Raw genomic sequence first — 16,798 nt, forward strand, 5'->3', positions numbered from 1 at the left:
GCTCGACATCCAACTCCGCACCCGCTCTCCCTGCGCCACCCACGCCCACCACTACACCGCGCGAGCGAACGGCCAAACCTGCAAGCGCTGCCCCTTCCACAGGCGCCGCCCCTCCCACAGGCCGTACACAGGATATTCAGGCCGTACATGGGATATTCAGTGTCATCGTTGCAAAGGATTTGGCCACGTGATTCGGGACTGTCCGAACAAGCGCACTTTGCTTCTTCGTGACGATGGTGAGTATTCTTCCGCTAGTGATTCTGAAGATACTCGACATGCGATGCTTGCCACTGACCATGCAGCTATGGAGGTACATGTCAACCCGGGCGACGCCGATAGGTATGAAAGTCTTGTTGTGCAGCGTGTTCTTAGTACACAGGTCGCCCCGTCCGAGAAGAATCAGCGACACACTCTTTTCCATACCAAGGGTGTTGTGCAGGAGCGGTCGATTCGCATCATCATCGACAGCGGCAGCTGCAATAATTTGGCGAGTACCACGCTGGTTGAAAAGTTGTCTTTACCCACTCGTAAGCATCCACATCCATATCACATTCAATGGCTTAATGATGGTGGGAAAATTAGAATTACTCGATCAGTCCGTATTCCTTTCTCCATGGGTGCTTATTCTGATTTTGTCGATTGTGATGTTATTCCCATGGAAGCATGCTCTCTGTTACTTGGGCGACCTTGGCAATATGATACTGATAGCTTGCATCATGGTCGTTCAAATCACTATTCTTTCATGTTTAAGGGTCAGAAAATAATTATACATCCAATGACACCTGAACAAATTCTTAAAGATGATCTTGCTAGAGCTGCTAAAACTGATAAACAACTTGAACCATCGACATCTATTAATTCTGAAATCAAGTTGAATGCTCCTGTTTTGCTTGCCACACGTGCTGATTTTGATGAGTTACGCGATGCTCCTTTGCCATGCTATGCCCTTATATGCTCTAGTGTGCTTGTTTCACTTGATGATGCACCATCTTTGGATATTCCCCCTGCGGTTGCTAACATTTTGCAGGAGTACGCTGATGTCTTTCCAAAAGATTTGCCACCAGGACTTCCACCACTTCGTGGCATTGAGCACCAGATCGACCTCATTCCCGGCGCACAGCTTCCGAACCACGCACCGTACCGTACAAATCCGGATGAGACGAAGGAAATCCAGCGCCAGGTACAGGCGTTGCTTGACAAGGGTTATATTCGTGAGTCTCTTAGCCCTTGCTCCGTTCCCGTGTTACTTGTTCCAAAGAAAGATGGCTCATGGCGTATGTGTGTAGACTGTCGTGCTATTAATAACATTACCATTCGCTACCGATACCCTATACCACGCCTTGATGATATGCTAGATGAGCTTAGTGGTGCCATTATTTTCACTAAGATTGATTTGCGTAGTGGCTACCATCAGATTCGCATGAAATTAGGTGATGAATGGAAAACAGCTTTTAAAACGAAATTTGGGTTATATGAATGGTTGGTTATGCCGTTTGGTTTGACAAATGCTCCCAGCACATTTATGCGTTTGATGAATGAAGTTCTGAGGCCCTTCATAGGATTGTTTGTAGTTGTCTATTTTGATGATATCCTCATTTACAGCAAGTCTATGGAAGAGCATTTAGAACATTTGCGTGCTGTTTTTGATGCATTGCGTGCGGCCCATTTATTTGCTAACCTCAAAAAATGCATGTTTTGCACACAACGTGTCTCGTTTCTTGGCTATGTTGTTACTCCACAGGGCATTGAGGTGGATAGCAGCAAAATTGATGCCATTCGGGAGTGGCCTACACCGACGACGGTCACACAAATTCGAAGCTTTCTTGGCCTTGCAGGTTTCTACCGCCGGTTTGTTCGTGATTTTAGCTCCATTGCAGCGCCTCTACATGAGCTTACAAAGAAGGATATTCCCTTTGCTTGGAGTGATTCGCAAGAGGTTGCGTTCAGCACCTTGAAAGATAAGTTAACCAATGCTCCTCTCTTGCAGTTGCCTGATTTTACTAAAGTGTTTGAGCTTGAATGCGATGCTAGCGGTATTGGGCTAGGTGCTGTTTTGTTACAAGAAGGAAAACCGGTTGCTTACTTTAGCGAGAAATTAAGTGGTGCTAGCTTGAATTATTCTACTTATGATAAGGAGCTTTATGCTTTAGTGCGCACTTTGCATACTTGGCAGCACTACCTTTGGCATCGCGAGTTTATAATTCATTCTGATCATGAGGCTTTAAAACATATTCGTACCCAAACAAACCTGAACCGTCGTCATGCTAAATGGGTAGAATTCATTGAGTCTTTCCCTTACATTATTAAACACAAGTGCGGGAAGGAAAATGTCATTGCTGATGCTTTGTCTCGTCGCTATACCATGCTGTCACAGTTAGATTTTAAAATCTTTGGCTTGCAAACTGTGAAGGATCAATATGTGCATGATGCTGATTTTAAAGATGCTTTCGCCCACTGTATTCATGGCAAACCATGGGGCAAATTTCACATACAGGACGGGTTCCTGTTTCGCGCTAACAAGCTGTGTGTTCCAGCTAGCTCGGTTCGTCGTTTGTTGTTACAGGAAGCGCATGGAGGCGGTCTCATGGGGCACTTTGGCGTCTACAAGACGCGTGAAGTGCTGGCTGCCCACTTCTTTTGGCCCCGGATGCGCGCTGATGTTGAGCGCCTTGTTGCACGCTGCACTACTTGCCAGAAAGCTAAGTCACGATTGAACAACCATGGTTTGTACATGCCTTTGCCTATTCCTACTTCCCCTTGGCTTGATCTTTCTATGGACTTTGTTTTGGGAATGCCTAGAACTAAGAAGGGGAGGGACAGTATTTTTGTGGTTGTTGATCGTTTCTCCAAAATGGCTCATTTTATACCTTGTCATAAGACTGATGATGCTAGCAATGTTGCTGAATTGTTCTTTCGCGAGATTATTCATTTGCATGGTATTCCAAATACAATAGTCTATGATCGTGATGCTAAGTTTCTCAGTCATTTTTGGAGATCACTGTGGAATAAAATGGGAACTAAATTGCTGTTTAGCACCACTTGTCACCCTCAGACTGATGGACAAACTGAGGTGGTTAATCGAACCTTGTCCACTATGCTTAGGGCTGTTTTAGATAAACACTTGAAACGTTGGGAAGATTGCTTGCCTCATGTTGAGTTTGCTTATAATCATGCAACGCATTCTTCTACAAAGATGTGTCCTTTTCAAGTTGTTTATGGTTATATTCCTCGGGCGCCTATTGATTTGTTTGCACTTGATGCCGAGGACGCCCCACACATAGATGCCGCTGCACATGTTGATCAAATGATTAGCTTGCATGAGCAAACTCAACAAAACATTGCTGCTGCTAATGCTAAATATCAGGTTACGGGTAGTAAAGGGAGAAAACATGTTACTTTTGCACCGGGTGATCTGGTTTGGTTGCATTTGAGAAAGGATCGTTTTCCAACCTTACGTCGTTCTAAATTGATGCCACGTGCTGCTGGTCCTTTTAAAGTGCTAACCAAGATTAATGATAATACTTATATCCTTGACCTGCCTGCGGAGTTTGGTGTTTCCACGAGTTTTAATGTTGCAGATTTGACACCGTATGTGGGCGAAGATGAGGAGTTGCCGTCGAGGACGACTTCAGTTCAAGAAGGGGAGGATGATGCGGACACCACGAGTACATCTACACCAGCAGCACCTCAGGCGCCTCCAGTTGCTTCTCCACCTCAGGCACCTACAGTTGCTCATCCAGTTGGGCCAATCACTCGAGCCCGTGCGAGAGAATTAAACTTCATCATGCTGTTAAGGAACGAAGGCCCATCGGAATAAGAAGATGGCCCAACAGGGCAGCCCAGGTGGGGCGCCTAGGGTTGGGCGCGCGTGACCCCTTCGGACTCCAGGGGCTGCGTCCCCTTTATTTAGTCCGAGTCCTTTTTGTTTACGACTCGAGTTTTGTTTTACATCTAGCTTTAGCTACTCTTGAACACGCGCAAATACGCGCTGTCCTTGTGTGATTCAGAACTCCACCTTCGAGTGATATTTAGATTGCTCGCCTCTTTTTCTTGTTCGTTCTTCGATTGCGGACAGGAATCGATCTTCGTGATCGGCTGATCTCGCACCGGCGAGGTTGGTAACCATCGGGAGTTGGTTCAGCGATTGCATTGGCGCTTCGGGTTCGCTCGTCGTAGTCGGATCGTGAGGGTCTACTTCCACCAAGTCGAATTTATCTCCACTCACCGAAAGATCGGGCACTCCGACTCTATCAGTAACCCTACAATTTTTTGGACTTTACTTTCAAACAAATCATAAACTCGCAAAATATGATTGAATTATATTCATTCATCGCCAATTTTATCTTTTATTTCTATCAAAACCAAGAATCAGTGTAACATAGCACGTATATGTTAGCTATATCAACGAAAAAAGGCTAGTGAATTCCTAAGCATAAAAAGTTGTACGGTGCTCAAATGATCATTATGATAAAAAAATTGAATTTAATATTGGATGTAATCAATTTGATTTTAGATTATGTTTTATATTTTTATTTGATTTGATGTATCATTGCGATGCTACTTTGAACCTAGTAAGATAACAAAAATTCATATTTCATCATTATTTCCGGTTCAAATTTTTCGTACATGCGCGCATCGCGCGCCAACCTGACTAGTTTAACTTGTTTCTTCCAACTATACTCATTTGCTGAAGCCATGTCGCCATGTGCAAAACGAATCTTTTGCTTGTAATATTCTGCACATTATCATTACACATTGATGTGACTTGACTTATTAGCGTAAGCTTTTGGCGAGGCCGTTGCTTAGGTGCTTTTAGCTTGAACCAGGTTGAAGCCCTAGGTAGATGGAAGAACTTTTCTATTCCCCCTTTCTGCTATCCTTCTGATTACACACTGTTATTTCCGTTCTAGTAATGGAAATGAGGGGAGGCCCCGATTTTTTTAAAAAAAATCATACATATTGATAACCAAACTTCCTACTCTGACGAATCAAGCACTCAAACAGGATGTTCAACAGCAACTCACCTACTCAGTTCTTTTGCTCTGTGCCTTCAAACATTTCTCGGTGATTTCCCAAAATGAAAACAGTCATGTAATTCGGTATACAATGGGGCTTATGTTGGATTTAAGATTACACTTACACAACACCTAGTTCCTCTAGGATACAGGATAATGCACGCCACATTTATCAGCAGCAGAGTTTGTTGTGGCCTTCCACACACCAAACAAGATAATCCTAATATTAACCTCAAAGGGTATGAGTCCAACCTGAGGAACTGCAATTTGTACTTCGTCCGCAAGATCAACTGTTCAGATTAATCTTCAATAATGCAATGGATGAACAATTCGGTAAACCTTCATACAACTGCCAGCACTTGGATGCAGTGACCAAATATGCCTATTAACTGGACGTTACTTCAAGCTTGCATATAGGGCAGAAGGTGCCCCATTTTGTGAGCCAGGAATCAATACAGATCTTGTGAAATTCTGTATGAAATTGTCCATGATAAGGTAGTGGGAGAGCTATAAGAAAATAAGTTTTGGGCACATTGCTGATAACAGAAATCATTGTCTGTTGGTCTACAAAATCATTGTCTACCTTGTAAAGGAATGAATTATGCAAAAGAGAGCAAGATATGCATCTACCCATCAGGGTTACTGTATATATCATTATATTGGCAAATTTCTATCTACCACTGAGAAAAAACAGTAACAATTATAAGAACGACTGGGCACCACATCTTTGGAACCTACTGAGTCAGCAATAATTATAAACAGTAAGCAAGTACTAAAATATCTCAAGATCTTACCATGTTTGCATGGAAGGTGTCTAAGCATATCGCCATTATTGTAGTCTTCTAAACAAATTGCACAAGCTTCCTGAAAAATATCTTCGCTAGAACAGGGAGCACTATATGCTGAGCATGGAAGCTTTTCCACCACATGTTTCTTGACGTAAGGTGGGTGATTATCAACTCCATGACGTAGAAGTCGGCAGTTTCGAGCAAATAGAAAAGATGCAAGAACAGATATGATGACAACAAGTGATACGAATGACATTACCAATACTGTTCCTGCAGTCTCATCCATCGATGAGTTTATACAACACTCATCATCTTCACCCCTGGCAAACTTCTTTAGTGTTTCTCCAGCCATCTTGGAAACGAATATTGCAGGTATGTGTATACCCTCAGAGTCACCAACCACTAAATTAACATAAAGGAAAAAATTATTAACAGCGTTAAAAGAACTGAAATAGATGAAAACAGAGATGTCTTAAAAACAGAACTTCTATCATCTCTAACATTGGTAGAATTTATTCTGGTACTGGGAACTTGTGATTCTCACTTTGATGACTGACTCCTTTTCCCTAATCTGTATATAGGGAAATTCCAGGTCCAAACAGCATTATTATCTATGGTTACCTAAAGAAACGTCACTGCCTTGATGCGTTCAGCTGTACACCAGTGTTAGCTCAACTACATTTTCCCAGCGATAGCACACTAGAAGAAATATCATTCCTTACAGTTCAAGGAGGGGGATATTGCCATATCTAAAATATACATTTGCTTGAGCCTGTTTCAGTTACAGGAAAGATGAGGCCTGGCATTGCTAAAAGATAAGTAGCACTACATTTAACTTTCTTTTTTCGGAATACGCAGGAGAGCTGCGAATCATTGCATTAAGAAAGGAGGTAAAAGGCTCAATTAGCCATACAACACACACCACACACACCCCTCAGGTTCTAGGTTACATACGCGCCCATTAAATTTTCAAAGGTCGACCACTCCTCACCAACGGACGCTGCTAACCCCCAGGTCGAGCAGTGACCAGATCGCTAATGCCTTTGGCGACTGCCAGCCGGAGAACAGCTTCCTCCTGTGCAAGGAGAAGCACCCGCTCCATCTTGGGCAAGGCACCATTAAACACAATATCATTCCTTTCCTTCCATAGAATCCAAGCTCCTAGCATGACCAGTGAATAGAATCCTCTCCTGGTTCCTTTGTCGAGTTGCTACCAGCTTGTTGCCACCAGTCAAAGAACCCCGTGGAAGATGGTTGAGGTGCAATATCCGGGAGTCCAAAACTGCGAAGTAGTTGAAGCCAGAATTGCCGAGAGAAGACACATGAACACAGGAGGTGCTGAATGGTTTCATCCTCCTGGTCGCAGAAGGGGTAATGCTCAGGATGTGGGTGACCCCATCTAGCGACTCTATCAGCTATCCAACACCGATTATGTGCCACTAACCAAAGGAAGAATTTGCACTTCCTGAGACCCCAATTCCTCCAAATTAGTGTGCTTGGCTCAAACTGGACTGATCCAAGGAAAAAAGCTTCGTATGCTGACTTAGTAGAGAACTGTCCCGAATTCTCAAATTTCCATTTATGAACATCCTCAGCCTCTGGCAGAAGCAATGTTTCCTGAACCATGTCCCAAATATCCGGAAATTCTGACAAGACCGCTACAGAGTAATGCCCTTGGATATCCTGTACCAACTGATTATCCAGCAATGTTTCCTGAACAGTACGCCTTTTAACCCGCCTTTTGGGTACAGTTGCAAACAAATTGGGAGCCAATAGCTGAATAGAGGACCCGCTCTTGTGAAGCTGCTAGCAATGTTCAGAACATAGATAGAGATCATGGAAAAAATTTTTGTTTCTTAAGACATTTTTACATTATGTATTTCCAAGGACGGATAGTTATGAAGTGCGACTGATAGATGCAAATTATAAGGCTACAAGATCACACATGACAAAAAAGAAGCATTAAGCTTCTTACAGTGGACCAGTTAGAACATTGAACTCTGGGAGTCATAGAAACCAACGTCCAACACAGGTTAGAAGCACGGCACCTTCTTAGAACTGCTGCTCACCTGCTCACCCACTCTCCGTGCACCGTGAGCTTCTGCCCCTCCCTCTTTGTCCTTGCACGGTTACACCGCTGCTACGTGCAGCTCCTCCAGGTCCCCCTCCCTACTGCTGCTCCCTTACAGATCTATCGCATCTCAGCTAACCGGCTAATCGAAGCGAGTTCTGCGCCAGCCACCAGAGCCAGAGTTTGCAGGGATTGCAGCGGTGGGAATTGCTAGGCCTTGTTGGTTGGTTCTCTTCCATTCTTCCCCTTCCCTTAGGGGTGTGCATGGGTGGGTTTATACAGGTTGGCTGGATTTATTGACCCACCCATGTACACGGTTTGGTTTGGGTGGGTCTCGTGGGCTAGCTGGGTCAAAGGCTCAAAAGTAATTAGTGCGCTGGATGCCCTGCCTGCTGGACATTGTTGTCCCACACCGACATAGCTGGTTCGGCCTGTGTGAGTTCTGGGGAGCACGAATACTACTGTACATGGTGTTCTTGGGTTACAATGGACAGGCTCAGCAACCTCTGCACGATCCAGCAGATTACGTCATCGCCCATCTGAATGAAGAAGTTCTTGCTGGCAGGGCCATCTCAGCACCGTCGAAGTGCAGGACCATGGATGGAAGGTCAGCCAAACCAGCAGACGTCTGAAAGCAGACATTGGACCCGTGGCTGCGAGACGCCAAGGGGAGGTTTGTCTGCGACAGGAGCAAACACCTTCACCAGCATGTAAGCCAGCTCCACGACGAATGTCAGCGTTGTGCTGGGGTCGAAAATGTGATGAAATAGAGTAAATGAGGTGCTGGTGTGTTCCTCATCTGTGAGGCTTTTTCCAGTGTTGATTGCGTGAGCCTGGGAGCTGGTGAGGCTAACAGAAAGTGATGCTGCTGTTTCTGGTGCTGATCGTCCTCACCGCTCTGCAGGTTCATGGATCAGTAGCAGCTGGCAGCTGGGGCCTGAGATAAGCAACGTGGATTGGATGCCAGAGACAAACAACAGAGGGCTTGTCTTCGAGGCCTCACTGGTGAAGCAGTACGAAAAGGAGATGATTTTGAGCTGCTTTCCAAGCAAGAGCGCAGTCCACAACTGAGCCGACCAGGCTAGAGCCTGTCCCATACCCAACCTATGAGATGGTAGCGCAGCCTAAGCCAATGCCTGGGACAGCGTATGAAGAAACCTACCCAAGGGTCGAATGGGTACTGACCCGTTAGATAGCTTCAAGAGACATAGTAATCAAAGAAATGTTTTTAAATTATGCATGGTTATATTTACTTGTTCTAAATGATATTTAGGACCTCTATCATATTGTCATAGCCTACCTAAGAATAAAGAGTACACTTGCATAGGCACAACATGAAAATCTGCATCATCATTATAGAGACAATTGAAAAATAAACTCTAAAAACCATTTGCTACCTTTTAGTACACCAAAATAATTAATCCATTGCACATTATAAGGCTAGGGATGTGACATGATAAAACACCTACTATTTATTATCCAATATAATGGAGAAATTTCGATATTTGACATCAATCCACACGCCTCACTTCTTTTAGCCCTAAATTCGCATGCCTTTCAAATATGACAGAGCTTGTGAATTCTTTCCATTTGGGGGATTCATCTCGATCCACCTCTTTTCTTTTTCCTTTTCATTTTCAGGGCAATGGGGGATTTGAGAAGTGAGCGTTTCCGTTTCATTATCAGGCCAATAGGGCATTTGAGAAGTGAGGCGCTCAGTCTCAATTAAGGAGCACTAAGTAAGCAATTTCTTCAGTTAATCTACTTCGACTGTGGTAAACGAAGTGCAAATAAGTTTTAAACTAACTAAACCAAGACTAGTGTTAGGATAACCAGAACTGCACGGTGGTGTAACACTCACTGGAGTAGAGGCTGGCTTTTTCCTCATCGTCGTACACGACGGCGGCGTCAAACCCCGCTTTCTGCGCCGCCCGCACCTTGCCCTCGAAGCTGCAGTTGCCCCTCGCGATCAGCACAAAAGCCTTCCGGCCCGCGCCGCGGCGGCCGCCGCTGTCTTTGATGGGCTCACACGCCTCGGCGGGTTCGGCGGCGCGCAGCGAGCCGCAGATCCCATCGCTGCCCACTCGAGGACCTGCAGCGCCAAGGAAGTATAAGAGAGAGGGCAAGGTAGGCTCGATTCGAGGGAGGGGGACGACGAAAGCGATGCTAACCAAAGCGCGCCGGGGCGTCGAGGAAGGTGAAGGAGAAGGAGTTGGAATGGAGGCGTACAAGGGCGGCGCAGGGGCGGAGGGCGGCGGCGAGGAAGAGGAGGACCACGCGGGGGCTCATCGCGTGGACCTGTGAATCAGATGCTCGTCTCCGCATTTATCTCGACTAGGATCTACCGGCTACCGGCTGCCCGAACAAAGGCAGGGGGTTCTCGACCGGCAATCCGGTACCTAGACGGTCTTTTGTGCGGTGGGTGTCGTCAAGATTGAAAGAGTCCATAGCGATGCAAAAAATACGATTTAGATAGGTTCGAACCGCTAGATCACGTAATACCCTAGTCCTATGTGTTGATTATATTGAACTTCTTAGCTTGTGTTTTGAGGGGTTCGTGCCCACCCTTATATAGTCGGGGAGTAGGGTTACAGGTGGAATCCTAGTCGGATATGATTACAGAATTCTACTATTAGTCGGTGTACTAGTTCCCTTGTCTATTCCGACTAGGCTTCAGGGGTCTCGAAGGCTACATTACCCTGTGGTGTAGCCTTCCATATTCTGATCTCATACGAGTACGTCCCTGAGTGGGTCATACAAGGCCTACTCGTGGGTCTGGTGATGCATGCCCGACAAGCCCCAAGTACTTTGTAGTCGAGAAGAAAGCTCCGGATACTTGAGGACGTCGCTCGAGTTATCCTTGGTTCTTTCTGAGTTTGTATATGCGGCCGATCCTTCAAGTACCGGTGCTGTCGCGCGACTGGAAGGTACTCTCAGCATCCTCTAATGTTCGAGTAACCTTTTCCTTGAGACTTTTTATATGGTAGTGCGATAACAATTGCACCCAGATGGAGTAGCCCCCGAGCCTTATGGTGAATCGAAGAATTAGGCTGAGGGTCAATCCTGTGACTTTGCTCTAACTTTAGTAGTCTTCAGAAATAAAAAAGAAAACTTTATCCGCCGGATACGGTATTTGCAGCCCCTGAGCACTTAGGCGATTATTTGTAGTCGATGAAATGGTCAAACCTTTTGGTCCCAGTATCCGTTGGAAATTATGGTGGTAAATCTGTTTTATGTCTGACCGTTGTTTCATTAACGCTCGGAATCTGGAGGTGATGGAGATATAATAGGGCGGGCCCAGTGGTAATTAGCGGTACATTGTTTTTTTAGCAGATCTGTTTTGTGCGCTTCTTTCCTGTTCATCTTGAGCCGCCGCTCTTCCCTGCGCCGCCGCCGCCATTGTTGCTTTTTCCTCATCCTTGAGTGAGATCTGCTACCGATCCTTTCCTTCTCCACCTTTCCCGAGACTGACTGATGCGCGTTAAGAAGATAGGGAGGAAAACCGGAGAAAACCTAGGGGGAAGCCGTGGCCACCAGTAAGGTGAGATCTAAATCCAAGGGAGGCAAAGAGCTCGTGATGCCGGCGCCGAAGTGTGGCCCAACAAATCAGGCTGCGCCGCCGCCGCCTGGGATTACCTGGGAGCACTCTGTGATGAAGGAACCAGCGATCCAGGCTTTGGTCGATGCTAAGCTTCTTCAGCCAAAGCTTGAGCTCGAGTGGAGACTTGCATTTGGCAATGCGTGACGGTTTGAGGAGCACCCGAAGGAGACGGTCATGCTTGCACATTTCGTCAAGAAAGGACTGACAGTACCAACCTCTGACTCTTCAGAGGTATTTTGGATATTATAATCTTCGGTTAGTTCACTTGAATCCCAATGGTGTGCTCCACAGAGCTATCTTTGTACACTTGTGTGAGGTGTATCTAGGTGTCCCTCCTAGTCTTGATCTCTTTAGAAAGTTATTTCGCTATAAGCCGCACCCCAGTGCCATTAGGACAGAGGTGTTTGGAGGGGCTGGGTTTCAGCTGAGGAACTCGGGTGCTTATCTGGAGTATGTCTTGCCTGACTCTCACGGTGACTAGAAGAAGAGATGGTTTTATGTTGGGAATCATGATCCTGTCTTGCTAGTGGTCACCGGTCATGCTCCCAAACATGCGGATAATTGGGTGAGCGAACCCGAGGACACCCCTGAGATTACTAACTTGTTGACTCAAATTGCTGAGTTGAAATTATTGGGTTTGACTGGCATCAATGTGGCTGCCAGTTTTCTCAAGCGAAAGGTTCAGCCTTTGCAACAACGAGCTCGCTCAGGCTCGGAGTACTCGGGTTTTGATGACCCGTCACGGATGTCCCCTGACGACATATCTGATGATGATGTGGAGGCATTGTTGAGGAAGTTTTTTAGGAACTATCAAGGGGTACCAGTGCTTTCAGTAATTCTTCGTCAGTTTGATAGTTGGTATGGACCAACAGAGGTATATTCCTTTTCTTGATTTGTATATTTTGAGGTATGGCAATACCTTCGAGTAACAATTCTTTGTTTGCAGTCCCGGGTGCTTTTCGGCTTCTTGCCACAGCCTGAGGGTAGGGAGATTGCCGTGATTCACACTAATGATGAACCCTCTCCTCTTCCTAAGAAACGGCGAGTAGTTCGAAAGAAAACTGCTGTTCAGCTTACTTCTTCATCGAGTTTGACCCCTGGGGGGTCACAGAGTTCCAAGGTATGTAGTCGTGAGTATTTTTTGGAAGATTGTTTCTTTGCGGAATGCTGATGATTTTAGTCGGTTGGAAAGGCCGACGACTTGACCACGGGCGGTGACGAGGCTACTTTCGGTGAGGTAGTCACGATTGCTAAGGATGCCGTTGTTAGTGTCGCAACTGTTGAAGAATTGGCTATGGGGGGTGCCGCTCGTAAACTCAAAAACAGTAGCCTTCGAGCCTGCAGCCCAGGCATCGGCAGTCCATGAGTTGGCAGTCCTCGAGCAGGTTACCGGGGGTACATCTTCTGAGGTGACTAATGTCGCGAAGACACCGGTGGTTGCTCCTGGTGCCTTGTTGTCTGAGGTTATCGCCAGTGGTGAGTACTCTGATTATTTTAGTCTAAGACTTCGCAGTCTCATCCTTGATTTTTTCAGGACTTGGCGAGAGGGTAAAGGTCGTACCACCGATGGCCCCTGTGCTGTTGAGCACTCAACCTACAATTACTGAGAAAAAGCGTGTGCGATTGTCTCCGCGATCATCTCGGTAAGTTTTTATGTGGTCTTTCTTTTGATTGTATTTTTGAAATTTCCAAAAAGCGGGTGATAACCTCATGCTTTGGCCCAGGGATGCTGAGGATACATTCCCGTGGACACAGTAGTGGAGGCTGGTCTTCCGACTACACTGTCTGGTCCCTTGGTTGATTTGTTGATGGATGATGCACATGAGGTTCAAGACACAGGTTGTCTTGGTGTCACTATCTCCATGCTTCAAGAAGTTATCCGCTCAGTGGAGGTCCCAACTGTTCCCTCGAGTTATGGGGGTGTGCCGTCTTCGATGACTGTTGGTGGCACCTTGGTTTTAGTTGATACGACTAAAGTGGGTGAAGTCGGCGCGCCGGGTATGTAGTTGGGGTATAGGTGCTTTTTGAAGTCGATGTATTATATCCTGTGATGACCCATGAGTTTTTGTTTGTCAGGGGCTGTTTTGGGTGAAGGTCCAGAGCCTCAGATTGCTAAGAATACCGAGGGTCCAGTACTCGAGCTGCCATCGGAGTCAGAGTTTCGAAGAGCTATCCAAAGCTTTCAGGTGTGTGATCTTATCATCTTTTGACTGATTGTATTTTGACGAGTCTTGATGACTTGCTTTTGAGTTGCTTGCAGGACCTATATGACAGAGCCCAAAGAAATACTCGGGCCCTCTAGGAGCAAAATGACACTATGCAACGAGTGGCGCAACTGGAGCAAGAATGTAGCCGACTTACAAAGTCCTTGAGAGTTCATGAGGAGACTGCAAAGTCTATTGCGGTAGAGCGGAGTGACCATGAAGTCCTACAAGAGCGATTGGAGAATCGCTATAAATCCTTGAACAAGAAGTATCCAGGTGAGTACTCGTGATTCTTGAGTATATTTGACTATAGTCAGGGGTTCTGATCTGTGGTACTTTGGCGCAGAGCTTAAGAGGAAAGAGACTGCTGTCAGTAGTCAAGTGCTTGATTGGAGAAACGCTCACGACCAGGTAGCTGATGAGGCTGACCGTCTCCGAGCATCGTTGGCTGAGGCTCAAGCTGCTTGTGAGCACGAGAGGAACAGAAAGAATCAAAATGGAGTTATGCTTGCTATGGCAATGGTGGCTTGTAGGGACCATGGCAGGACCATAGAAAGGATGCGAGGCGAGTTCCAAGAATTGACTAGTGCTGCGTAGGAGGTGATCAATGCTATTGCTTTGCTTGAAGATGATTCTGGGTCTCGCTCACTAGTCGAGCGGCTAAAGACTACTCCGGGTAAAGTTGCTAGCCTTTGTAAGGCTGTTTGCAAACAGGTCCTTGCGGTGGTCAAGTTGTATTACCCGAGGGCAGATTTGACGGCGGCTAGTGATGGAGTTGCTCAGAACTGTACAGGAGATGCTTATGTGTAGTATCTTGAGGAGGCTGAGCCGATTGCTTCGAAGATGTCTAAGTTTGTCTCTTTAGAGAAGCCTTAGTTTTGATCTTTTCGAGTTGTAACTTGTTGAGTACTTTGTGGGAGTACTCAAAACAATTTTCTGAATTTTATTTGAAGTCTAAACTGTGCTCAATGATCGTCTTGACTAATCTTTGCAGTTGGAAGGAATAAGTCCGAGTTTAACCGAGTAGTCGTATTTCCTGTTGCGATCGTCAATTATTGGTGTTGCTTGTTTGGAAGTACTCTAACCTTTTTTGTGCTTTGAAAGGTGTTCACGGGCGAACTGTTCATTTTTGTCTGTTGTGGATGAATGCCTTCACGTGAGTGGGGTCAGAGAGTGCCTTGCTGAGCCTCGTCAGTGTTCCAGGCTGACTGTCACGAGTGAGCAGCAATTTCTGAGTAGGTGGTGGTTGTGGCCCTTGGCTATCAATAGGCCACTGGAGGGTCGACCAAGGTCATGCTTCTCTGGAGTAGCGATGGATTGCTTTAGATTGCTGTTGTTTGATTGTAGAAAGCTTTCAAAGAGTGCCCTGGTGCTAGAAGATTCCTCGTAGACTAAAGCCACCTTCTCTCCACATACTCTTGCACTTGTAGGGATAGCCGCGTTGCTAGAAGAATCCTCGTAGGAGGGTTTGTCACGTGCCTCATCTTGCAGCTCGTGATCCAGCTAAGTCCGTGCTGGAACTCGCGAGTGATCGGTGATGAGTGTCGCGGTCTTTATCCGGCTCTCTGATTAGAGGTGGAGGTGTGGCATGCAGTGTGGCACGGCGCACTAAAGCTAGCAAGGGAGCAGTCTTGGATTTTTTTCTCCCTTATGCTGCATCAGGGATTCATCATTGCCGCTGTCGAGGGAGCGGTAGTGAAGGAGTTCCTGGTGTTGTTTGGGAGGAGGACCAGGGTATGGCTGCATACTGCGCAGCTTCCTTGCATGCGGGCCCTACCCTTTGATACACCTTGATGTTCTAGTAGTCGCCAGGCCTGTATATCCTTGTGATATAGTAAAAGCCTGAGGCTCATACATAGACTACCAATAGGTAGTTGCTTGTAGTCTTTGTTGTGCTGTTGTATTGTATTTTGAGTACCCTGACTCTGTTTTGAGTAATCATATGTAACTTCAGAAATTATCCCGTTCAAAGCAATCTTGAGTTTGTTATTTGATGATTGCGTCAGTCTTGCTTGAGTAAAGAATGACTAATGATGTAGTCGTGGTTTTGTGAAAACCTGCTTTTAGTTTTCTGAAGTCGAGTTGAGAACTCGTATTGGAGCTTCAGTACTTGTGGGTACTTCTGAGGGTTGTTGATGACTCGGAGACTTGATAAAACCAAGTCAAGGGTCGAGAGTGGAGCACGGGGGCTCACAGAGCTTAGAGAGCTCGAGTAGCTGTGAATAGCCTATACGTTATACTAACTCGTAAAAACTTAAGTCGAAGAGCGGAGTACTGGGGCTCGCCGGTCTGGATAGCCCGAAGTGGCTGTGAATAGCCAAAGAGTTTGTTTGAAAGACTTAGGGCGAAGGCCCGAGTACATGTTCTATGGTCTACTATGGTAGTAGGGATAGAGATGTTCTATGTTCTAGGAATTTGGTATTTGTTCGCTTGAGAGTTCTTATAGTCTGTATGATCCGAGTCCTGTGACCTTGGATACGATGTAGGGACCTTCCCATGGCGAGTTGAGCTTGTGCAACCCTTATATGTCCTGGATTTGTTTAAGGACCATGTCGCCTAAGGTGAAGGATCGCTTTTTAATATTGTGGTCGTGGTAGCGTCTTAACCCGTCGAGGTATCTGGCTGACTGAATTAGGGCTTCACATCTCGTTTCTTCCAGACTATCCAGGTCCAAGGATCTTGTTTCTTCTGCTATTACTTCATCATATTGTTTGACTGCAGGGACTGCCACACGACGTCTGTGGAGAGGATGGCCTCTGACCCATATACAAGGAAATAGGGAGAGAACCCCGTAGACTTGCATGGTTGAGTACGTAGTCCCCACAGGACATTAGGTAGTTCTTTGAGCCATTTGCCTCCTTTTGTGTTGCCGATGTCATGTAACCTTTTTTTTTAGGGCTTCGAGTATCATGCCGTTGGCACGCTCGACTTGTCCATTGGCCCTTGGGTGAGCAACCGAAATGTATCGTACGTCAATTCCACTATTCTCGCAGTATTACCAAAAGTTGTTGTTGAAATTGGATCCCAAGTCGGTGATTATCCTGTCCGGGAAACCGTAGCGATGTACGATTTCGTCCAGAAAGTCAAGGACTCAGTCTGCCTTGGGGCAAGTAACAGAT

The 16,798-nt window shown here is 46.0% G+C and overlaps 1 protein-coding gene across 1 annotated transcript; it reads right to left on the reverse strand.

Moving 5' to 3' along the window:
• Window positions 1–5,043: 5,043 nt before the first annotated feature.
• LOC101758717 (receptor homology region, transmembrane domain- and RING domain-containing protein 1) lies at window positions 5,044–10,206 on the reverse strand. Its single transcript, XM_004975041.4, has 4 exons — window positions 10,046–10,206; window positions 9,736–9,966; window positions 5,810–6,205; window positions 5,044–5,486 (listed from the first exon to the last, which is right to left on the reverse strand). Exons 1-4 carry the CDS (start codon window positions 10,197–10,199, stop codon window positions 5,401–5,403), a joined length of 867 nt encoding a protein of 288 aa, XP_004975098.1. The 5' UTR covers window positions 10,200–10,206; the 3' UTR covers window positions 5,044–5,400.
• Window positions 10,207–16,798: the final 6,592 nt, after the last annotated feature.

Source organism: Setaria italica, chromosome VII (genome assembly GCF_000263155.2).
Source record: "Setaria italica strain Yugu1 chromosome VII, Setaria_italica_v2.0, whole genome shotgun sequence".
NCBI classification, from domain to species: domain Eukaryota; kingdom Viridiplantae; phylum Streptophyta; class Magnoliopsida; order Poales; family Poaceae; genus Setaria; species Setaria italica.

What these genes read in the sequence shown, in the direction of transcription:
- LOC101758717 (XM_004975041.4), bottom strand. Translation starts at nt 10,199, where the DNA reads ATGCGGAGACGAGCATCTGATTCACAGGTCCACGCGATGAGCCCCCGC. An exon ending in CGACGCCCCGGCGCGCTTTG is followed by an intron (nt 9,967 to 10,045) that starts GTTAGCATCGCT and finishes TTGGCGCTGCAG; the next exon opens with GTCCTCGAGTGGGCAGCGAT. An exon ending in AAAAGCCAGCCTCTACTCCA is followed by an intron (nt 6,206 to 9,735) that starts GTGAGTGTTACA and finishes ATGTTAATTTAG; the next exon opens with TGGTTGGTGACTCTGAGGGT.